The sequence below is a fragment of the Xenopus laevis genome, chromosome 9_10S (genome assembly GCF_017654675.1).
Source record: "Xenopus laevis strain J_2021 chromosome 9_10S, Xenopus_laevis_v10.1, whole genome shotgun sequence".
NCBI classification, from domain to species: Eukaryota; Metazoa; Chordata; class Amphibia; order Anura; family Pipidae; genus Xenopus; species Xenopus laevis.
This window is the reverse complement of record NC_054388.1, coordinates 455701-481056: the sequence shown is the minus strand read 5'-3', so window position 1 is coordinate 481056 and position 25356 is coordinate 455701. Positions and strand designations below refer to the sequence as shown.

At 41.0% G+C, this 25356-nt stretch overlaps 3 protein-coding genes across 3 annotated transcripts in view; 1 reads left to right on the top strand and 2 right to left on the bottom strand.

Annotated features, from left to right (window-relative positions):
• stat5b.S (signal transducer and activator of transcription 5B S homeolog) overlaps positions 1–10970 on the bottom strand; it is a 47864-nt gene extending 36894 nt beyond the window's left edge. The window contains 1 exon segment of the mRNA NM_001091208.1: positions 10716–10970. The gene's annotated coding sequence lies outside the window, so the exon portion shown is untranslated.
• Positions 10971–11200: 230 nt separating this feature from the next.
• LOC121398863 lies at positions 11201–24992 on the top strand. The gene is made up of 5 exons (XM_041578324.1): positions 11201–12913; positions 16435–16508; positions 16921–17022; positions 22190–22318; positions 24879–24992. The coding sequence occupies exon 1, from the start codon at positions 11358–11360 to the stop codon at positions 12420–12422; it is 1065 nt and encodes a 354-aa protein (XP_041434258.1). The 5' UTR covers positions 11201–11357; the 3' UTR covers positions 12423–12913; positions 16435–16508; positions 16921–17022; positions 22190–22318; positions 24879–24992.
• The window catches only part of LOC108702458 (signal transducer and activator of transcription 3.2-like), a 37637-nt gene continuing 34906 nt past the window's right edge, over positions 22626–25356 (bottom strand). The window contains exons 40-44 of the mRNA XM_041578974.1: positions 24856–24995; positions 24565–24780; positions 23957–23999; positions 23704–23795; positions 22626–23465 (exon numbers count right to left, since the gene is read on the bottom strand). Of these exons, the coding sequence (XP_041434908.1) occupies positions 23416–23465; positions 23704–23795; positions 23957–23999; positions 24565–24780; positions 24856–24995 (541 nt within the window). The 3' untranslated portion in view covers positions 22626–23415. The remainder of the gene's footprint in view (positions 23466–23703; positions 23796–23956; positions 24000–24564; positions 24781–24855; positions 24996–25356) is intronic.

Sequence of the window (25356 nt, the reverse complement as noted above, 5' to 3'; positions counted from 1 at the left end):
CCCAGGTCTCAATCATGCAAAATTCCTGTTTAGCCTACTGATCTAGGCATGGTCTCCATACATATTCCAATAAGTCCCACTGATCTGAATCATAACCTCTGTGCTCTGGAGAGGTATTGGTGAAAAAATGTCAGCAAGAAAATGCAATAAAAATAACAGAAAAATCTTGATCCACAAGCACAAACAGGTGTCATATAAATCAGTACTTTCTCTCTTTTCCATGCAGTGTACCAGATCCTGATCCAATTATTGCACAATAAGTAAACTCCATATTGATAATTGGATACCCATGGGTGCGCTCAACAGCCCCCTTTAATTATTTAAACTGGCAGGGGTGCTGCCACCATGAAGCAAGGTGAGAATCTTGTCTGACACAAAAAGCTGCTACTGGTAAGTTAATGGCAATGGCAAACCAGGAGCTCTGGAGTCAAGCGAAAGCCAGGAAAGCCAGGAAGGGGTAAGGGGATGGCTTTAAAAAAATAGCTGTATTTGGGAGGCCAGGGACTCAGGGAACTGGCTATGTTAGCCATGTGCAGCCTTGACAGAATAGGTGCCACGTCATCATACCATGATATACTCCAGCTCCTCCAGCAGAATTCTGCACTAAAATCCATTTCTCAAAAGAGCAAACTGATTTTTTTATATTTAATTTTGAAATCTGACATGGGGCTAGACATATTGTCAGTTTCCCAGCTGCCCCCAGTCATGTGACTTGTGCTCTGATAAACTTCAGTCACTCTTTACTGCTGTACTGCAAGTTAGAGCGATATCACCTCCCTCCCTTTCCCCCCAGCAGCCGAACAACAGAACAATGGGAAGGTAACCAGATAGCAGCTCCCTAACACAAGATAACAGCTGCCTGGTAGATCTAAGAACAGCACTCAATAGTAAAATCCAGGTCCCACTGAGACACATTCAGTTACATTGAGTAGGAGAAACAACAGCCTGCCAGAAAGCAGTTCTATCCTAAAGTGCTGGCTCTTTCTGAAATCACATGACCAGGCAAAATGAGCTGAGATGCACCTACACACCAATATTACAACTAAATACACTTGCTGCTTCAGGAATGACATTTTATATTGTGCAGTGAATTATTTGCGGTGTAAACAGTGTCATTTAGAAATAAAAACTACATTTTTAAAAATCATGACAGAATCCCTTTAACAATTCCATGCATGCTGCTTTGTGGCAACAGATTCCTGTTTCAATACCATAAGCCAGGTCTGTACAGAATTGTTATTGAGGTTTTTGAGATGGGAATGGAAGAACTTGACCAGTGCCCAACCACTTACGCAAGAATGGAAAGAAATGTCATATAATAATGTCCAGTAGAAAGCCCTCCTTTTAGACGACCACAACTCACAACAGCTGCTGGCCCCCATAAAATCAGAATGAGAGCGGGAGAGAAATGTGCAGGGTAGCCTCCTTCATCAGCCATTTAACATTCTGGTGACCAGCCAGCACACCAGCTGTCAGATCTGCTGTGTCAAAAAAATATAGTATATTTGCTGTTTAAAACGGTTTCATGTCTTTAAAAAAATAATAATGTAAATGGCAAACTTTTTTGAGGGTCTGGATCCCCTTTACATGTATTTTTTAGCAGCTGAAAAGTAAGGCCGCTGACATCAGCAAACGACTTGATCCACTCACACGCTGTAAACACGGTAGTTAACCTGGTGTCCCATGGGTTGAATTTCAGGATGTCCAACCAACTAACCCAGCTAAATATTATCGGCCTGCTCACAGCTAAAATTGCCAGTTTGTACTACTGATTCATTAGTTGTGTTCTGTTGTGAATACTAACAACATTTGCCCGCATCAATTTGATGGAAGATTTTGATTTAAATTGATTTAATGCTGGCTGCCCTCCCCACCGCCACTGCACCCCAAAAAAAGCTGGAGGATGAGCCGAAGGGAGCAATCAGGACACCATTTTTCTCACTGAGGTACAGACTGTGATAAGGAAACTAGCAGAACTACACATCCCACAATTCCCTAAAGTGCAATTGTGGAAAGCCTCTAATAAACAGACCAAAAGTTCTAGGAGGTTTCTGGGCCAAACTGCTTGTGTTGATGATGTTCTTTAGTCACGTACAGTATAAACAACCAGATTATAAAATGTGTCGCAAACTTCTGCCAGTGAAAAGGGTTAAGGATTTCTATTGGATAAAAGACAGAGTATATAGTATATTTAGCATTGCCACAGGTTTTACATGTCAGTCATTCCCTGCATTCTCTTTGCCCCCTGTGGCCTCAGGCTGGGGCCTCCTGCAGAAGGAGAGTAAGGCCTCTGTATGTCACCATGAAGGAAATAGCAAAGTACTGCAAACACATCCATAATACAGTCAAAACCTGCACAGAAAAAGAGCTGCTCCTTAAACGAAGAGGAGCGGGGAAACCACAATATTCTCATATATTTATTCATACTACAGTGTTACATTCTGAACTGGCATCGCAAAGTACTTGATTATTTGTCTAGATATCTCATCTACATTTATCTATATGTTATAACGTATAGAGAAGCTCAGTGTAGAAAAACTAACCCTAATGCTGTGATTGGTGGACAACAGAATATCTTATCTCTAGAAATAATTGTGGATGTGCATTCCCTGGGATTGAATAGGGAATCGGACTTGCAGGCAAGATGATTATTCAGCAGTTTGGGACTCGTGCACTAACCGTTTTCACATAGTGATGAACAATATGAATTTTGATGACAATGTTAGGGCTGTTTTATGCAGTAACATGAAATAATAAATAAAATGATGTTTTGCGCACAAATACGACAAATACGAAACTGCACAAACAAGGACTCTTATGTGAAAGATTCTGTATATAACAACCTACAAGGTGATCTCCACCATTCCAAAGAAATAAATAAATAAAGTATGCCACCCTACTACACACCTACCTACACCTACTACACATCCAGTAAAGTAACACTAAACTCCAATAATCAGACGTATAATTTACACCTCAGATGGAGGAAGAAAATGCAATGTAGTTGCTTAGATTATAAATTCTATGGGCAGAGAAATGTATAATTCTATTGTACAGCGCTGCAGAGTATGGTCGCTCTTTATAAATATATGTTAATATAATGTAAATACTGTATATCCTTCCCATTCAGTGTCACTTTCATACATTTTACTTCTTCCTTCTTAACAAGAATGATTGGGTGTCCAGCCCTTCCTCCCACTTTCCTTTTCTATCTTCCTCTTTCTTGCAAAAGGCAAAAAGAGGTCTGTTCCTGCAGGGCCCATTCCTACAACTAAAAAATCAGGAAGGCCCAGATCAGTACACTGGCATGGCAATCCTAAGGTTACAGCTCAAATGCACTATAACTGAAGTTGGCTTAGAAAGAGTAGTAGATACATGTTGGCAACAGCAATTCAAAGGCCCAGGCCTCACCAGTCCATTCAATTTGTATTTACAAGTATTTCGTTTGAGTGCAGTACTGATGCACATTAGCCATCATGAAGCACCCATGAGCTACAGAGGATCCATGGTCCGATTAATATATGTGTGGAAAACGGAGGGGTGAGTGTATTTTCAGTCTGAGCTGGTGCACCATTGCTCTTAGAGCTATTCCAATGATTTTGAGATTGGTAACATCCCCCTGTTTTAATTGTAAGTCAATTGCATGGAAGCCCTCACCACCAGGCAATGGTCGGTAGGCCACACAACATTCAACAACTGTCAGTTGCGACAGCCACATTGTATTGCACTGTAATCACACTGAATCTGCTCAATCTTGGGCTAATTATTTTAATTGTCGTTGCAAATGCAGAAACGTTCAGCACATAACCACCTTGTCTCATTTTTTATGGCTGACAACAAACGTTAATTGCCATTTTTAAAGAAAACTGAATAAACAGGGGGGGCATTTTTAAATCCGGAACAACATGTTCCTGGGGGACACACATATAGCATTTATTTTCCAAGCAATACAACAAAGCAACAGCAATATAAGTGTTCTACAATCACCAATTCATTATATGGTATGGGGTAAAAAGAGGTGAAAGTAACAGTTCTCATGACCTGAATGAAATAATGAGGCCATGGGTCTCGATAAAAAACTCCACCATCATTGTATAAAAATTCCTAATCTAAGACAGGGGTTAAAGATAGGGCTGGTATGCGCCTTCTGATGCTGCTTTTTGCATGGAGGACCGGACCTTTGACCAACACTAAGGGGTACACTGTTGCACCCGTTAGTGCTATTACACTTGCGCCCCCTGGGGTCATGGATGACCCTTTGTATCTTTAGTATGATCTATGGCCATAGGCAGTCCCTGGTAGCAGAAGCTGTGTAACACACCTGCCTTGGGTGGAGGAGAACTGACTATATTGTTCCAACATTCAGAACCAGGAGTGCAGAAATGCATAAAACTCTATAGGAAAAATTAAAAAAAGCAAGTTTAAGGGATAGTAACATCCCTTCAAAGACGTGTTATACTGTTTAAAGCATCACACTTTGTTGTATCATAGCATCGGTAGAAAACACAAATATTTTATGTACAAGCTGCACAGTAATGATGTTGCGTCTCTACTCACGTACTTTCATTTCTCCTCATACATTTGGATGCTTCTTTTAGAAGCTCTCTTAATGGTACCTGGAAAGGGGTGTCTTTCAGCTGGCGGCCATGAACATTGTACACTCACTGCTGTGGCTTAGCTGACGTGCTCAGGGGAACGGATAGCTTTCATATTGCATGTTCAAATTACAAAAGTCCATGTTAAGCAATGCTAAAGATCCATGGATCTGGTGCCACACACTCTGAAACAATCTGATGCTTATTCTGACTTCTCACTCCTGCCTCGAATTCCTCCTTCTTTGCTATGAACCTTCCCACCGTCAACAAAGCTCTCCCTATCTCCAAAACAAATTTTACAATTCGACGCCCACCCTCCTGTAATGTTGGGTTTTCTAATACAGCACCACCAAAAGCATCAATATTTATTCAATCAGTAGAATTCGAATGCAGGACAAATCCACAGCAGTATTCTTAACTGCAAAAACTTTTATTGGGAATGCACAACACACAACATGTTTCGGGCTAGGCCCTTTATCAAACTTGATAAAGGGCCTAGCCCGAAACATGTTGTGTGTTGTGCATTCCCAATAAAAGTTTTTGCAGTTAAGAATACTGCTGTGGATTTGTCCTGCATTCGAATTCTACTGATTGACTCTATTGGGGGATCAACACAGGATACCCCGCAGGATAACCTATCAAGCAAACAAACGGTGAGCTGCAGTCCATTTCTTTATATCAATATTTATTCCACTGGTTATCCCAAACCTTCACACCAGATCCTTAAACCCTGGCCCTCATTCACTCACATCACCTGTGTGTTTTATTATGCATTAGTCACTTTACATCAAACTGTCACTTTATATCAAACTCTACTTAAACTTCTAATGGGACCCGTGAGGATCCTGGGCCTGAGAGCAGTCCAATGCCTATCCTTTATTTATAGAGATCCAACATATTCCTTGGTACTTTAAGTACATCATACATCATTCAAATCTGTCCCTAATGGAGCTTACAATCTAAGGCAGGATCTTGTAGCAACCAATTAGATGTTTGCTTCAAAAACAGGAGACCAGTAAATACTACCTGCTACTTGGTTATGGGTTACTAAATCTTATGCAAACTCACAGGGGGGTCATTTATCAAACACTGGGCACATATGCATCTGAGCAGTAACCCATAGCAACCAATCAATTGTTAGCTTTTTTCAGCCAGCTGCAAGAAGAATAATGTAAGCAAAAATGCGATTGGTTGCCAGTTCAGCAAATAACGTGAATGAATCTACTGCATGTAGAACAATGTATATAAATATGTATTGTCTGCTACAAGTTACTGAGCTGGTACATATGTGTGCCTTGTTAGGAAATAAGTCCTACAATTCAGGGGTTAAGCAATAATTATATACTAATAGATACCCCTGATTTAATTGAACAAGATTATCTTGGTGCATTCCATGCAGCTCATCGTGCCATGCGACAGCCGTTCACGTAGGACGAACACGATGTTTCTCACAACTAAAGATAGCCTCCTGCCCATGGTTTTATTCCTGCTTTGATTTATAGAATGATGGAGCCAAAACGGATCTGGAACATATCTGAAGGGTTTATATTTTAAGCCAATTCAATCACAAATGGCAACAAAAACACTGCCTGGCCACAACAAAGATTAGACTGAACACTTTAGTTTTTACAGAAGGGCTTGTGAAGCTTCAGGATAGTTTACAAAATATCCATGGTTTTCTAAGAGAAAGTTCTTGCGCAAACACTTCTTTTATTTATAGGAGGCAACACTGATTTCTTTTTATCATTTTTTTTTCTTTCTCTCTCCCGTTGGATCTTGTTACGCAACAGCACAAGATTTTGCCAAATGCTGGATGCGGAAATATCAAATCTGATGAGATGAAGTTGGACGGTTTCTCGTTTTTCTGACAGTCAATGTATGTCAATGAAAAACAAACATTTATCTCCGTTTATCGTGTTGGATGACAGCACAGCATTGCAGTGTTCCTCCCAACAGTCGAGTGGTCAGATGGTAAAACATTTCATGATCCTCTGGATCAACTAGCAGTTAGGAAGGTTGAACTTGATGAGGACCTGCCTTAGGGCCCCCCATGGCTGTTCACGGCAGAAAAAACTTCAGTAGTGCAGCGTGCGGATATGGGCTGGAGGGGCCCACAAGAGCCGGGTTTTTTCCCGACCCTGTATAAATGAATGTAGCAATTCCAAGGACCATGTGCAGGCGTAAATACTCCATACATAAAACACATTGAAACCATAGAAAACTATGGCATGAAGCATTATTTACAGGCATAGCTGGCTAATACTTGCGGTTATCTTACTGGCCCATGTACATGGGCCTGAAGTATACTCCAATTGTTCAGATTTGTCCCAGTTGGTGGGTGGCAAAATCAAATCAAAAATTTGATTACTGGCATATAAATTGAAAAGATGCTCCAGAAGAACAGCGAAAAGGTGTGCAACACTACAGTAACCTGTGACACTCCCTTCTTTAATTCTTCTGCTGCTGCCAAATTATTAATCTGAACATTAACTTTCAGGTGCTGGTGTCAGCAAAATGATTACGAAGAGTCCAATGTTGCCAACCCCAGGGGGTACACAGTGTTTATAAGTGATAAAAATGACCCTGGTGTGTATAAATGTGATAGAGACCTTAAGAGGGATACTGTCATGGGGAAAACAATTTTTTTCAAAATGCATCAGTTAATAGTGCTGCTCCAGCAGAATTCTGCACTGAAATCCATTTCTCAAAAGAGCAAACTGTTTATTTTATATTCAATTTTGAAATCTGACATGGGGCTAGACATTTTGTCAATTTCCCAGCTGCCCCTGGTCATGTGACTTGTGCTCTGATAAACTTCAATCACTCTTTACTGCTGTACTGCAAGTTGGAGTGATATCACCCCCTCCCTTTCCCCCCCCCAGCAACCAAACAAAAGAACAATGGGAAGGTAACCAGATAGCAGCTCCCTAACACAAGATAACAGCTGCCTGGTACATCTAAGAACAACACTCAATAGTAAAAACCCATGTCTCACTGAGACTCCTTCAGTTAGGAAAAACAGCAGCCTGCCAGAAAGCATTTCTCTCCTAAAGTGCAGGCACAAGTCACATAACCAGGGGCAGCTGGGAAATTGACAAAATGTCTAGCCCCCATGTCAGATTTCAAAATTGAATATAAAAAAATCTGTTTGCTCTTTTGAGAAATGGATTTCAGTGCAGAATTCTGCTGGAGCAGCACTATTAACTGATTCATTTTCCACATGACAGTATCCCTTTAGATTGCAAGCTCCACTGTTGCAGGGGCTAATGGTAATGACAAATAATCTCTGTAAAGTGCTGTGGACTATATAAAGGATAATAATTTCTCATATAACAATATATGGCCTGAGATAAAGAGAGGGGTCAGAGCACGGAGGTACCAACTCTGCTCAGAGCTCTACAAAAATCACATCCCATTTGTATATTCAGTTAGCAGCCTACACATCCACATCTATGGTCCTTTAACATTGTTTCGGGATGATCAAATAAAAAAAAATAATCCAGGTTTACACAAGATCCCCAAATTGACATGCTCACACACGTCAACATCTTAAACCCCCCCATACACACAGAAATTCAAAGGGAATGTAAAACCCAAAAATGTGGCTAGATGAAAGTATAAAAAGGATGCATCGAATCCAGGATTCGGTTCGGGATTCGGCCTTTTTAAGCAGGATTTGGATTCGGCCGAATCCTTCTGCCTGGCCGAAACCAAATCCGAATCCTAATTTGCATATGTAAATTAGGGGCGGGGAGGGAAATCAAGTGACTTTGGTCACAAAACAAGGAAGTAAAAAATGGTTTCCCCTTCCCACCCCTAATTTGCATATGCAAATTAGGGTTCGGGTTCGGTCCGGTATTTGGCCGAATCTTTCGCAAAGGATTCGGGGATTCAGCCGAATCCAAAAAAGTGGATTTGGTGCATCCCTAAATAATAATGTCATTAGATGCGACTTTGCAATATTCATCCGACATCAAAATGTGTCCGTTTTTAAAGCATATTTGTAAGAGCAACTGAAAGTAGCAATCGTTGTTCCCTTCCTGCTGAAACAATGTTGCAGAAGTCCGTTCTCCCCCAGGTCTGTTAATCAGTCGGCTCCTGTTACACTGTTTCAAATGTCACCCCTTCCACCAGGGCAAAGAATAGAAAAGGAACAGACAAATGCTATAAATAGCAATTACACCGACAACTTTAAAAACTGCTGAATATGTGCAATGAATGAATGTGAGAAAGTTGCTCCGTTATTTTTGTTTAGCATTAGGGGGGTTTCTTTTTAAGTTTCCCATGGAACAGTAACACCATGAAAATGAAAGTATTATATGCACTTAAACATAATCAATATACATTTGCAAACAACAACAAGCATTGTGCCCCTACTTTACTAATGTGGGGTCTACTTTTAGTGATTCTGTATGGCTTAAATATTATATTAATTCATGGGTAAAGTTATATTGCTATATTATGTATTATTATTATTATTATAGGGATGCCCCGAATACACTATTTTAGGTTCGGCCGAATCCCCGAATCCTTCGCCAAATATTTGGCCGAATACCGAACCAAATCCTAATTTGCATATGCAAATTAGGAGTGGAGGATATGGATTTGGTTCAGCCAAGCAGAAGGATTTGTTTGAATCGGAATTCTGCTGAAAAAGAGCGACTCCTGGATTCAGTGCATCCCTATATTATTATAATCATTTGTTATTATTAAATATTTCTTATGTAACCTCAACAGAATAAATATCAGAATTAAACAGAAGGGTTACGTTACTGTAGAATGGCCAATTCTAAGCAATTTTTCAATTGATTTTCATGGTTTATTTTGTATAGTAATTCTTCCCAGTTTTCAAAAGGGGGTCACTGACCCCATCTAAAAAAACAAATGCTCTGTAAGGCTACAAATGTATTGTTATTGCTACTTTTTATTCCTCATCTTTCTATTCAGGCCTCTCCTATTCATATTCCAGTCTCTTATTCAGATCAATGCAGGGTAACCTGGACCCTAGCAACCACATGGCTGAAATTACAAACTGGAGAGCTGCTGAATAAAAAGCTAAATAAGTCAAGAACCTTCAATAATAAAAAATGAAAACCAATTGCAAATTGTCTGCATCTTACTAAGGGTTACTTAAAAGGTAAACAACCCGTTTAAAGGCAAACAATTCCGAAAGTAAAGCAGCAAAGTTGTGTAAAGAGTGAGGTCCCAGCAGCACATGCAGTGAAATAATGAGCAATGGGTGCTATAGGGCGAGAGCCAATGTTCTGTCCCTGAACACTACGCCCCCACCCAGCCCACATGTACAACATGGTGTCACACAGATAAGGGCCACAGCAATATAAACAGCAATATAAACAAATAAAGGCACAGCACAACATTGCCAGAAAGCAAAACCTTTACTGCCTTTCAATGTAATCGTCCCTTTCCAAAGGATAAAGCATGAAGCCCCTGAAAGAAGTAGAGCAGGGAGGGGGGAACAGGGGCTGCTGGGAATTGTAGTGAAGGAGTAGTGTAGTCAAGGCCTGGTCCCAGGGGTCAGTGTCAGTGAGTGTGAGTCAGTGAGTGTCAGTGTGAGTGTCAGTGAGTCAGTGAGTGTCAGTGAGTGAGTGTCAGTGAGTGAGTGTGAGTGAGTGAATGTCAGTGAGTCAGTGAGTGAGTGTCAGTGAGTGTCAGTGAGTGAGTGTCAGTGAGTCAGTGAGTGTCAGTGAGTGAGTGAGTGTCAGTGAGTGAGTGAGTGTCAGTGAGTCAGTGAGTGTCAGTGAGTGAGTGTCAGTGAGTGAGTGTGAGTGAGTGAGTGTCAGTGAGTCAGTGAGTGAGTGTCAGTGTGAATCAGTGAGTGTCAGTGAGTGTCAGTGAGTGAGTGTCAGTGAGTCAGTGAGTCAGTGAGTGAGTGAGTGTCAGTGAGTGAGTGTCAGTGAGTGTCAGTGAGTGAGTGTCAGTGAGTGAGTGTCAGTGAGTGAGTGTGAGTGGTACAAGACAGAGGCAAAGCTTGTAATGAGACCCCAGTGCTGCTGCTGCTGCTGCCGCCAATATGACAGACAACTCTGCACAAACTGTCATCTCTGTCCCAAGTGTCATGTCCGCCCCAAGTTGCCAATAATGATCGCATGGAGCCCTTACCTCAGGGGGTGCTTCTCCCCCACACTCACACTCACACTCAGAGGTGCTGGAGCCCCGGGATTTGCGCAGGAGGGAGAAGAGTCGGAACGTCTGTCAGCGAGATCTTTCCCTTCTCCTCCACTCTGAGATCCCTCCGCTGCGCGTGTTTATTTACTGGCGCTACTGCAAGAAGAAGAAAAATAACCTCCTGTCCCTGCCCGGCCGAGATGCAGCCGCAACAGCAGCAGAAACACACACACGCGCATTACACACTCGCACACACACACAGATACATACAGATATATACACTCTCTCTCTCACACACTCACTGCTCACTCAGCAGCGCCACCTGCCTGGGGCAATGTCCCGCAGCACTCGTAGCCACGCCCTTTGCCTGGCACTCTGGCGCGTGACCGCCATACACGCCCCCTCCAGCGCGCACGCGCATGTCTACACGCCCTCCATGGAAGCGACCAGGGAACGTCCCGTTCTGTAGGAATTAATAGCAGCCCCGCCCCCTGATGGTTGGGTTTTTTTTTCTGCGAACTTTATGGACAACATCAAAAGTCAACATTTGCATAGGTGGGGAGTTTTATGGTACTGTATACCCTAACCCTAACCCTAGTAGTGTGTACGGGAGAGAATTTTCTAATTGAATAAGGAATGTTTTTAGGGCTGCCTCTGCTCCTTCACGGCCAAATCCGTCATTATTACCTCAGAATTGCCTCAGGAGTTGGACCACTGATTCTCCATTATTACCTCAGAATTGCTTTAGGTGTTGGACCACTGATTCTCCATTATTACCTCAGAATTGCTTTAGGAGTTGGACCACTGATTCTCCATTATTACCTCAGAATTGCTTTAGGAGTTGGACCACTGATTCTCCATTATTACCTCAGAACTGCCTCAGGAGTGGGACCACTGATTGTCCATTATTACCTCAGAATTGCTTTAGGAGTTGGACCACTGATTCTCCATTATTACCTCAGAATTGCTTTAGGAGTTGGATCACTGATTCTCCATTATTACCTCAGAATTGCTTTAGGAGTTGGACCACTGATTCTCCATTATTACCTCAGAATTGCTTTAGGAGTTGGACCACTGATTCTCCATTATCACCTCAGAACTGCCTCAGGAGTGGGACCACTGATTCTCCATTATTACCTCAGAATTGCTTTAGGAGTTGGACCACTGATTCTCCATTATTACCTCAGAACTGCCTCAGGAGTGGGACCACTGATTGTCCATTATCTAAGAATTGCCTCAGGAGTGGGACCACTGATTCTCCATTATTACCTCAGAATTGCTTTAGGAGTTGTCCCACTGATTCTCCATTATTACCTCAGAACTGCCTCAGGAGTGGGACCACTGATTCTCTATTATCTAAGAATTGCCTCAGGAGTGGGACCACTGATTCTCCATTATTACCTCAGAATTGCCTCAGGAGTGGGACCACTGATTCTCTATTATCTAAGAATTGCCTCAGGAGTGGGACCACTGATTCTCCATTATTACCTCAGAATTGCGCAGAGTTACTTGAGAACTGGATTTCTTTATGGCATAAACCTCTTAATTAATGAGCACAAAATTTACAGTGAACAACTAGGAAATCACGTGCCCCATGATGGAAAATATGAGAGTGTTATATGCCCATTTCCCGACCGTGAAGCACCCAGTCCCCACTCCAAAACATCACGTAGCGCATACCTCCCAACCGTCCCGTTTTAGGCGGGACAGTCCCGCTTTTATGCGCCTGTCCCGCTGTCCCGGAATGTAGCCTTAATGTCCCGCTACACTGGGGCTCTGTCGCTCTTCCTGGTGCGTTTTTTGCCGAAGTCTCGCGAGAAGAGACTTTGCCGTGATGTCACAAGCTGTGCGGCGTGCGCGTCTCCATCTAGTCCCACCCTGTAAGGAGGGGGCAGGATTCAGAGACTTGTGCGCGCTGGGACTGGGAGCTGAGGCGGGGGGAAAGGCGAAAGCCGCTATACAAAGGAGCCTGGCTTTCCCGGAGCTTTCATTTTGGATCCTTTGGCTGCCAGACTGCTATAGCCGCAGCACACACTGTCACTCGCGACGCTCGCTTGTTTTGGTTCTACTGCGGCGTTGCACCTGCGGCCAAACCGATGGAGGAGGAGTCTGGCGGTGTCCGAGCTCTGCTGCTACAAAGTGTCGTGTCGGGACTTGAGAGCTCAGCTGCATAAATGCCCGCAGAACTACAGGTGTGTGTAATGGAAGGGCACAGTGGGTTCCTGGGGTGTGTTGTACAGCTGCTCACTATTAACAGGGGCACGTGTCAACCAAGGGGAAGGGGTGTGTTTTTGTAAAATGGGTGTGTCTTTGGGGGGGGGGGTGTCCATCGAGTGGGCGTGGCCAAAAAAAATTCGGCCGCGCTACGCGCGGCTAATTTTTTGTCCCTCTTTCCTATTCTCAAATGTTGGGAGGTATGACGTAGCGCTCCCTTGTCATGTCAATGCCACCCTCCCTTGATGCCTTGGCCTAATATGAAGGTATTCATGCTCTTGAAACATTTTGGGGTGTAGCCCAGGCACCTTCATTATTTATATGGAAGGGGTTGGAGTAGATGAAATAGAGTAGATATCAGAGCTTTATGGAGATTATACATCATTCACATCAGTCCCCAATGGAGTTTACAATCTAAGGTCTTAATCCCATAACATGCAGCTTTACCAGGAGCCAATTGACCTGCTGAGTGTGTATGGGGGGGGGGCTGGAGGAACACACACGTAAGTAAAGAGATCCTCTAATGCCCTAGACACGAGCCCACCCTAAAACAAATGTTGCATGCCCCTCAAATGGAAAACAAAAAAGGTTAAAACAACAATTTTTAATAGTTACCAATTTTAAAGACAATCCTGCTTTAAAATATGAAAAAACACCAGCATTCTTTATAATTTTTAAGACTTTTCGCCATACAGGATATGATGTCACTGACATAAGATTGAGGAGGATGTAGCTTCATCTTATTAGTTTGCCTGGTCTAAGCTGGCGAAGGAAACTCTGGTCGAAAGAGGTAATGTTCTGTAAAAATTCGCACTTTAGTGAATTTGCGGAATAACGATCTTTCGCCTGAGCGAAAATGCATTTAACTGTAATCAGTGCAGCCCCACAACAACATACATTTATATGAGGTGTCCCTGGATTTGGTAGTGACCTGGGGAGGGAAACAGAGGGCCAGTGGTTTGTCTATTGCTTTATAGTATTATATAAAAAAAAAGAGGCTTTTATCGGTGGTGGATGGCTCTTTCCCCTGACTGTTTGTGTGAGAGCTTGAAGGGGAAGTAAGGAGAGGAGCAGATTAGCAGCAGAAGCCTCAGGCGTTATTGTGAAACATGCTGAAAGTTGACAGAGTTTTCTAGCAATTCCTATGCCTCTGTGACAGTCCAGTAAAGAGCCGTGACAAATACATTGGAATAGGCAGTATTATTATATAGATGGAGACACATGGTCCATGGAGTTTGTTTAGACGCAAGGTCCATGGATAACCTTTGATATAAGTTCTTACAAAAATTGCATAGTGATATCATCAGTTATCATGAATGCTTGGGTAAAATGAATATGTTGTCAAATATCAGTATATAAAATGCCACTTTCAAGTTCTATAAACCTGTAAAAAAGTACTCATCCTTTATATGCTTGTGGGACTCCATGGTGACTTCTAATACCCTTATATGTTACAATGGTGGGCACTTTTATTTACTTTTTATTGGCCAATACTGGACCTTATGGAACAGCCACACTTGTTACTAATGCTTCATTTATGCTGAATATATTCCAGAGGGAATGTTTATATCAGTCTGGGCATGGCTAAAAGAAGCTATACATTTCATCTCAGCTGATAACAGAATCACAGTGATGTGGGTTCATGCTGCTATGGGGCATTCAAATACATTTCGGCTTGTGTTACGATGTTTATTTATTCCGATGGACGATGAACTTTCTTACAATGCGATTTTCATTGCGTCAGTATTGTTATGGAAGCCACTCTCTGGCACAAATGTTGCCTCTGCTTGTAGAGATGCAAAAACTTGTGACGTGTAGGGACCACAGCACAGTTGCAACATGAGTGGGAGCAAGTGGACCAGACAGGGACATCCATTAGCGCATACACGCAAGGCTGATGCATTTCATGCACACAAGGTCTTACTTCTCAAGCAAGCACCTATTTTTCAATCCTTTAAACGTAATAAACATAAAAAAGTTGAAAAAAAATCTGAAGTTAACTGCTGCAGATTTCTGTTGCTTGGAGGAATTCGGATGATAAAGAACTCAAGCAGTGGTCCGTCTGTCAACAAGACTACCATAGACACAGTGTTTTCCCAAATGAGTTTCCCATGTAGTGACAGGTGGTTTTAGCTGTTGTTTTGTTTTTTTTTACTGATTCTCTGGTTCCTACAAAAGGGAGTAGTGAGTTACAAGACCCTAGAGTTTCCTATTACACAGAAAATAACTTGTAGTTCATATTTGTTATCTGACACAGATCCACCAATTAGAGGAGCAATTTATGTTTCTATGTTACTCTCCTTTTATATACACAGTGCTACGCAATATGTTGGCGCTATATAAATACATGTTAATAATATAATGTACTTTCAGGTGGGATGTAGAAAAAGTTCTAGACTGACTATTGTTCTTCCTTATTCCTTATATACTTGTAATACACCTGACAGCAATTTTGTTTTTTATATTTACATATTATCCCCTACACTGAAAGGAGACGTATTTTACAATGTTTGTTTGTCTTGGACTGCATTAGGTATATCATTATAGCTTTCTGTACTTCTGCCCTTTCTGCTGGATATTAGATACTTGTATTAGTATGCATTACCTGATTTCATTTCAGTTTCTGTTACACTTCTCCTTTCTATTCTGCTTTAGTTTTCCCAAGAAATAATATTTTAGAGCTTCCAGACTTACTACTCTTCTGCCTCCTGTCTCTATCATGAGGGGCTGCCAACCATGATCATTCGTGAGCGAATGAAGTTCCTTTCATGCAGATACTAATCCAGAACTGGTTCAGAAAATCTGCCTGAACGTTGGCATGAGTTTGCTATGATTGCACCAGGAGATAAAACACTCAAACTGGAGCCCATTCTAAAAAGTGCATTAGTATTTCAAATTGTTGGGATATAAGAAGGCCACCTCCACAGCTGCTCTGAGATTCTGTCCTTGGGATAGCTTCTACCCACAGCCGTGCCATGGACAGGCCTGGGAAACCAGCTTTCCAAAGATTTGGGATATTCGCACTAATGTATTGTCTGTGGTTTCTGGACCACTAGACCCTGGAGAAATTGCCCCATGAGCTTACACACACAAATGGCAAACCAATTCTGTATCTGGACAAACCGCCCTATCATGTGTGGCTATGATTTTACACTCAATTTTTGAGAGTTATAAGAATAGAATCAGCATCTGCAAACTGACAAGTTCATGAAGACATAAATGGGCGTTGAGTTTTGGAGATTCATACAAAACTTGACAGACTCATTGAAATTGAATGGTAGATTATAATATCACTTTGGCCCACTGTTTAAATGTAGTTTTTGACAATTTTTTTCCGTAACTTTGTGTTTGAGATTTTCAAGATTTAATAAAAAAAACAAAAACTCAAACATTCAAATTATGCTAAATGTGCCCCATTTTACTTTAACGTTAAAGTTTGTTTAAAAATGATTTGCTGTGCTTTAATTCTCTTATTGAGCCCCATCTTCTCCTGAAACAGGTGCTGCCGTGAGGTTATGTCCCAACCAGTCTGTGTTGTTTCTTTGCTGGGAGATCTGGACAGCTAAGTGGCAGGTGAGATATAATGTAGATACTATAGTTCATAGGTTAAATAGTGGATAATAGATAACACCATTATGTTCTACAGAGCTTATCTGCTATCTGCTGTGTAAACCTTGGAATGGGTGCCCCATTGCTACACACTACAACTTATTTATATGAACTATAGTAGAGTTTCTGAAGCAAACACAGCAGTTTTACCAGTACAGGGCAACAATGAATTATATTTGTATTACTTTAAAACACTTTCATCTTTTGATGTTACTGGTCCTTTAAAGGATAAGTAAACTTTTAAAGTGATTGTGAAATTGACAAGAGTGTTTTTCTAAGCAATAATTGGAATTTATATTCATCATTTATTTTTGTTTAATTCAAAGATATTAAGGGATACATGTACTGTTAATATAAACCATTTATTTTACAACAGCGCCACCCGCTGGTCAGTTTCCAGGACGAAGTGGTCAGGAGAAAGAAGGAGGCTGCGCTGATGATCTTCTGCTTAGGAAAGACGTGAGAAAAGTTATCTGAGGTTTGTAATGTTAATGTTTCTCAGTAGAACATCAGACCAATGCAAATTTAAAAAAAGGAGTGGATGAGAGCACATGGGGGTTTGTGCACAGGCAGAGAAAAACCAATGAACAGCCCTGAGTGGCACTAGCCCAAGAGAAAGATTGCTCTGCTGCTCCTTCCTTCGCCTTTATGTCACCTGTCCGTTAAGGGTAAGGCCACATGAGGAAATTCGGGGAGATTTTGTCGCCTGACGACTAATCGCCTCGTCTTTTGAGCGACTATCTCCCGGAACTGCCTCAGCGTTTTTCCCCATAGGTTACAATGCAAAGTCACCTGCGGACTAGCCCTAAAGGAGCAAGTACCTGTATCATTAGGCCTAACATAGAACTCTTTAAATACAGTTTCTTTCTGTTATTACTGTTCATGTGCACAGTCACCCTCATTTTCCCTGCTCTTGTATTTACTGTTAGTCACCGGCAGCCTCACACACTGGGGCTTGAAAGGAAGATAAGCCATTTCCCTCATTACCCAACACTTCAGTAGCAATTGTGCAACAAAGAAGCAAAAATACAGTTCTGTATTTAATGCACTGCTGGCTTAGAACATGGTGTTCTTTAGGCCAAACTAAAAAACAAAAAAAAAACATAGTTAAAGGCATTTAGTGAATATCAGGGCATACAGCTTTGCATTTGCTACTGGTTGAATCCAATCGGAAGCCTTGTGTGATTCGAATTAATAGACGACAAATAAAAGGAGTTTTCGCTAAAACTGTTCTTGTGCTCCTTTTGGGTTTTGTGCAGACCCAGAACTGATAGATCATGATGCCTTCCACTAGAACAAAGGAAATCCCAGCATATTCACATATTCCTTAATATGACAAGTGGTCTCTGGGTACACGCATGGGATCTATTACTTGGAAACCCACTTTCCAGAAAGGTCAAATATGGAAATGTCATTGTGCACTTATAGCACTTGGTTTCTGATCATAAAATGTGCCCATAGGAAGCTCAGTGGTTTTGAGTAAAAGACATATCGGCAAGTGTAATTGCCACATTTAAAACATCCTTCCTCACTAACAGCCACTTCCCATTCTGATAAAGGGGGAATGTTGTGCTGTGAACCCCGTCAGTGCCAGTCAGAGCACCTATTGCTTGTGCTTCACTGTGCTCAACCACATGGAGAAGGCCATTTTGCTCTCCATCAAGAGTTTTCCTGATTAGATTATGGTAATCAACATGTCTGTGTACGTCTGTCCTAAACTAAATGTCATTTGTGTCTGCAGTGGACCTTTAATAAACAGAAAAATGATACAAACTAATTTGTTGAATGGCAGCAAGTACAACACCAGTCTGTATCTGACATCTGATCTGTGCTATCCATTACCTGTGCTTTTCTTAACAAAACAATGTTGCACCAAACTGTGCTGTTTGTCTCCAACCAGAATCAACCTGAGCTGTAGTTAGGGTCAGTAGTACTGACCCCCAGATTTGCTTTTATAGCCCATTGGGTGAGAATAAGCTTTTATGGGGGGAAAAGCAAAGGTAAATATAGTCCATTTATCTCTCTCTCTTTGTCAGTAAATATATAAACTAAATAGTATCTCTTCCCTCTATCCAAATACTTTATCCACCAAATGGCAAACAAACATTGAAACAGACAGAATATATTTCTAAGCTTTATAGCTATACAGTTGTATATTGCAATGCTCAGTGTACTGTATGTTGTATAAACAAATTCTTCCAAAATCTTTACAGGAATGGGATCTTTTATCAGGAATCCTTGGGATCTGGAGGTTTTCTGTCATTTGGATCACCATGTCTTAAAACTACAAAACAAAAACATGTTGGAAAAAATCCGCTATGGCTTTGCCATCAGTATGGATTTATGATTTATCATCAAGTATTGTTTAATTATTACAGAGAAATAGCAATTTCAATCAAAATTAATAATTGTTTGTTTAAATAGGATAATGGGAAATGGCAATAGAGGTATGGGATCAGTTATCTGAAAAACCTGTTATCCAGGAAGCTCAGGGAAGAACATTTCTACAGAGTAAATTTTAAGCCAATAATTGTAGTTTTCAAAAATTGATTTCCCTTTTCTCTGTAATAAAAAAAAGAGTATAGGCATGGGATCCGTTATCCGAAAACCGGTTATCCAGAAAGTTCAGAATTACTGAAAGACTGTCTCCCATAGACTCCATTATAATCAAATGATCCAAATTTTTAAAAATGATTTCCTTTTTCTCTGTATTATTAAAACTGTCCCTTGTACTTCATCCAAGCAAAAATATTATTAATCCTTATTGGAATCAAAACCAGACTATTGGGTTTATTAAATGTTTCCATGATTTTCTAGTAGACTTAAGGTATGAAGACCCAAATTACAGATAGATCCCGAGCATTCTGGATAACAGGACCCATCTTGTATTTGACCCTAAGCTGCATGAATCTGCAGCATGAGTACTGAAAACCGTTTTACATCCAAGCAGCCTCTTCAGTTCTTCAGAGCCCTCAGGGCCGAGATTTTTGTTTGAAGATTTTAAGTCATGTGTTTACATGGGAACAGTACAGGTGTCTGTAAATCCATTCTCCTAGAGGAGAAAAATCAAGTTGCAAAATTTCATCCCTGAAAAATCTGTAGGGGCAAAAAGAGTAGACCAGAGTCTCAAAAGGTCTGAGAACAGAGAACAAAATGTTTTCCTATTATTTACGGCATTTGTGACTACAGTTGACGGTTTCCATTCAAGCAAATGTGAGACTGGTGGAGAATAACCCAAATGTGACAGGTTTTACTCAACGTGCCATAGGACAACAACCCAATAAAGGTTATGGTTATGAACACACGTTTGCACATCACACAGCAACCAGACATTTGGATTTATTCATTGCACTGGACTAATTTGGCTAAAAGCTTTTTTGGTTTCTGTCTGGAGTTCCTTTGTCTGTACAGAATGAAATACTTGAGCAGAAATGTGTTGTCTGTTAAAGAAAAGAAAGCAACTGAGTACATCGGACACATGGCACAGTCTGCAGTATCTCTCAGCTTTAGGCAATGGATTTATTTTGTCGTGCCTTGTATATAGTGCGTTGTATAGTGCAATAGTCTCTGCGGCTGCAGGTGAAACATGAATGACGCACCTTTGCTTTGGTTGCTGTTTTGTTACTGGAGAAGAAATACTGGGTTATTGTGTCACCCACCTCCCTGCCTGCGTTGATGTGTGTGGTTATGTGTTTGTGTAGGACATATTTGTGTGTGTATGTGGTTACTTATACATGTGTATATGTGTGTGTGCCTATCAGTGATGATGTGTATCTCTATCTGTCGCTCTCATCCTCTGTCTGTTTCCTGCCCCCCTCAATACAAGCTGGAAGTCATATGATTTCTGCTCCCGCTGTTTACTACATAGGGCTGTAAGTCACCCATTTCTCCTCCGTCCCCACCCCTGTAATCTGCCTGGGTGCTACAGTCAAAGGCAATGCAGATATTCCATGATAAGGAGCTGCTTGCGTGCAACATTAGGGGGCTCAGTGTGTTCAATGTACAGGCACGGAATAGAAAATGCTGATTATTCCGATAGCTTGCACTGCTAACAACCCACCTCATTTCAAGCATAAAAACAGCATTTTGGGCAGATGCATATAACAATAGATCAGTGGGGAAATAGGAGAGCTGGTGCAATACAGGGAAGTTGCTTAAATTGAAAATGGGCACATTTATAGATCTTTTATTAAACAATGTTATTAGCACCCCCAAACTATTGTGCCTGGTTAGTTTAAAGAAAAAGTTTGTAGTGCAAAAGGAATGTTATAGCTGTGACAATGATCTTTAGAGATGTTATAGCTGGGGTGGGGGGATCTTTTCATATAGGTGTTATATTTATTTTAGCAAGAGTAGCTTATCCTTTCTAATAACGTAAATAAGTAACTTCTTATTGTTAGAAGTGACTGACATTAGTGGAATATTGCCGTATACTAGAAACAGTCACAGCTTCATATATTAATGTGTTTAGAGTGAGATAGATGTGGCTTTATTCATATGACATAGATATAATATAATGTATATGTGAAAGAATGCCTGTCAATAAAATATTTGCCTTGCTCAGTCAATTACACAGTCCTGGTCAATGTCTTCAGATAAGACGTGTCTTCAGTGAATGTATTTATAAATCCATAAGAGATTGCACTGAAGGCCAAAGCCAGACATCATTCATACAGCACAACGTGACCCAACAGATATTGTTACAGCAATGAAGCCTGCAATAAATATGCAGGAATTCTGACATTTGTACAGTAGTAATAATAACATACATATACACTAACTTGGTTCACTAATATAGTGGGGGAGTCTAGCAACAATATTACTACAGATATGAGATCTGTTATGCAGAATGGGACCTGGGGTTTTCCCGAACAAGCCAGTTTTTTTGCTTTAAGAATAAGTAAAAAGTAAATCATGTATAAATTCTCAGGGTGTTCTCACATGCCCTTTCCCATGTCTTTCCTGAGCAGAGCAACATCAGAACTTTTCTCTATTTTCCTTCTGAAGCTATATCTCTTTGACTGTCATTGACGGTTACATGAACTGACCAGCAGGAGGCGCTGTAGCTACAATTCATTTCATTGTCAGTTAATACTCTAACTCTGAAAATGAAAAGTTGTTTCTCCTCCAATTGAATACAACCCATACATTTTTTAAGTGATAACATTTTCCCACATGCAAAATGCCATTGGGCTCATTTACGTCCACAAGTGCAGTGAGGAGAAGCCGATATTGAGCACGATTGTTATGTTTTGCCCCCCCATGGTGCAGCGGGTTTTCCCCAAATTCCAGCGATATTGCAGTCGCAAGGGGGAGTTGCATGTGACGCAACTGCAGGCAATGTTTTAAAATTAGCACTTAAACACAAATGAGATACAATTGCAAATCTATTTTACATGCAACTGATTGTGGGGAAATTTGTGCAAATACACAAACAGAGCAAAGGCCCAAATGTACAGCTTCTTTAGATACAATCCTGCATGTGGCCATGGTTTAAATAGTTTCAAGTCTAAATGTAGAAGCTAAGGAACATTTCCCCTCACAGCAGCAATTATGGGCATGGTTTATTCAATTGCTCCAACCCAAGCACAGCTTCTAATGTTTTTTCAGCACTCCATCAATAACACAAGTATCTCCTCAACCAGATCACACAGATTCAGCCATGGAAACATCAAGAGCAAGGATTCTCCAACAATGGATTAGTACTTGATTGAAGCAAGAAAGCCTTGCTCGGTGGAACTGGAGTGTGCACAGCCAATTCTACAGATATTCCAGTAAGCTGACTCTCTATTCCTCCTATTCTAGTATCTTTCCAAGCAGTGCAAGATTCAGGTTCATATTTTGCCAACAGCACCAGAATCATTGAAGCAGATTATCCCACACATCACTTGTTGATTTATTTAGGCTAAAGTAATTAATGGCAGCAATAATGATCTGAGAGAAATCCTTTCTCCCCACCTGATTGCCATTAAAGGGTAAAGAGTGGGATGGGTCAAAGGGGGGCTAAACAATCCCACCCCAATAAACCGAATCCCCTCACCCCCAATGAGGAGAGCAGAATTACAGGCATGTGTACAAAGGTTTAATGTGACAATAAAAAGTTTGTATTTGTTAATAGCAAGGGCACCACTTAAGAAACATAGATACAGTAAAAGATGAATGTACATATACCTTTGTTGAGAGGACAAGCACATATTGACCATAGCCTTCACTGAATGAGGGCTTGTGGGGTAGTGTTTAAAAAAGTATCTTTTAATTGCAAAAGGAATTACTAAATATCTCACCTTCATCTCCCCTTGCACAATGGGCCATTAAAGGCATTCCATTTGGTCAGAATAGAAGGAAATAAGGGTGGTGAAAAATAGAGGAGAATAATGCAAAATAACCAGTTCTAGTCTGTTTAGAAAACAGTAAGCATCAATGCAATGCATCTTTCAGCAGGACAATGATCCAAAACAAGGCAAAGGTAACATTGCAATGGCTCACGTGCACAAAGGTGAATGTCAGACAGTGGCTCAAAGCCCTGTTATTCATCCGACAGAGATGCTGTGTCTCTCTATGGGATACAAAACATATTGCAGATACCTTTCCGGTGTAGGAGTTTGTGCTGCTGGTTTAGAATTGGTCTGAAAATGTTTGCACACTGTATATATACTAAATGTATATCCATTTCTGTGGATTTGTGGTACAATGCATTGCAATCCGTTTAGCTGAGATAGCATAGAAATGGATACAATGGTTGGCCATTGGCAGCAAGTCCAAGTGGAGGCTGGAAAAGGACAATATGCTAAGTAGAGCCTCCCTGTTATACAAGAAGGGTAGAACTTGTTGGCATAGGAGAAACATTTGAGAAATGAAGAGAAGTGGCAGGTCACATGGGAGAAGCTGCAGATGGTAGCTCCATATCAAACGTCAGGGTCTCTGTGGATTAAAAGAGCAAATGTTATTCTTCTGAGTAACCCTGTCCCTACTGGCCTAGACATCGACATAGTCCCCACTGCACCCTCCACCCCTGCTCTGTGTTTCTTTCACTCTCAGTTGGGGAGGCCCTGTCCAGCCTCGGGCCCCAGTTGAGTCTTCACAAATCCCTTTTGTTTCACATACACCGTCAGCTAAAACTGTTCCTCACATATTGTACTACAGGAAAATACAATCTTACCAAACTGGTTTCCATTGCTGGATTCTGCCCCTTCCCCTAGAAACTGCATCACAGAATCAAAAGTCCCAGGAGACATTGCAAAATCAGTTGTGCTGGCAAATGAAATATAAATAACATCAACTGAAGTCATAATACTGTAAAATGCATGTATGGAATAAGAAATAGACCCAATAACTTGCACATGGCTATGCACAGAGAACTGCCAAGAAAATTACATTTTTATGAAATGGATAAAAATGGAGGAGAAACTCACGGGCTAACACAGATGAACATTTTCCTCAGATACCCAGCAGTGCCTAGGAATACAGGAAATTGTACATATATTATCATGAAAATTACCTTTGAGTAGAAGTTGCTCATAAAACAGCAGTCTGATTGCTCTCCCAAAACAATGCCATCTTAAGGGGTAAGATCCAGCAGTAATGTCCAATATGTAGGACCAGGCTTTGCAGAACATTCTTGTTGGGGACCAGCTGACTTGTTAGAAGGGGGCGGCTGTTACATTATAAATCCCTATTTTGTTTTTATATTGAGACTCTTGTCTCTTGTTTCTTTCTGTTCAAAATAATTTATTTACATAACAGTTCCTTTTCATTAAAAACACTCATGAACAGAGTGAAGGTCATGTCATTTCGCTATTAAAGTTCTAAAGAGGTTGCAGTGAAAGTGATCATCTGGGAAGGGCCAGCTGCCATATTTACTGGGCATAGGGCCTTCAAAGGTGCACTATTTGGGCAGACACACAGCATTAAGCTAGGGAACAAACATTACAAGAAAATCTTACAGAATAATGTGATTTGCTGCAGCAGACTAGTTACTCTTTGGTTTAATGGTGATTAACCAACTGGGAAATACAACTACTACCTGGGTCTGTGGGCTCCTGGTGCTCCTGGCTCTCTGGCCGGCAGTACTTCCCAAAGGCTTCCTCTTTAGGAATATCAGGATACAGGTAAACCAAAGGGGACACCAGGATATTGGTAGCGTCCATGATTTTATATCCCATAATAATTTCAGCAAATGACATGTTGTTTAGTTGTTGCTTGGTGTAGGGTTCCACTGATTGGATCTGAGTCTTACCTGTATGTGAAATTGATATATAATCAAATCTGTATACAGATAATGAAGAGAAAATGTGTGTTTAAATATTTTTACCACTGATGTCCTTCTCTACCCAGGTGAAGGTGATGCCTCCCTCCTTGCTACTTTCACTGAACCTGAGCAGGAACGTTCCTGGGGGTTTGGGACTCAGAAGAGCTCGCTCACGCTCTTTGCTGATGAAGCCCATAATATACCTGGGTGATCACAAATATACACATTATGCCTACTAGAAACTCACAAGTCTTTTGTCTTGCTTATCCTATTACTTTCCACCATCCCATCAGACAATCATTTGCAGGGCTGGTATATGTATCATGGTGTGCCACAAATATTCATTCACAATTCTGCCCAATTATTAAATCTCTTGTGTTTAAGAAGCTTATTAAATTAAAATACTGTGAATAGAGCCAGAAATTGAGAATGGTTTTAGGTCACAGGAACAGTGATGTATTTCTTTGCAGTTGGTTACTTTTAAAAATCTGCAGTGACCTAGTGTGAATAAGAATGTAGTTTAGAGACCCTCATTTTGATCATTTGTATCACAACTGTACCACT

What these genes read in the sequence shown, in the direction of transcription:
- LOC121398863 (XM_041578324.1), top strand. Translation starts at nt 11,358, where the DNA reads ATGTTTTTAGGGCTGCCTCTGCTCCTTCACGGCCAAATCCGTCATTAT.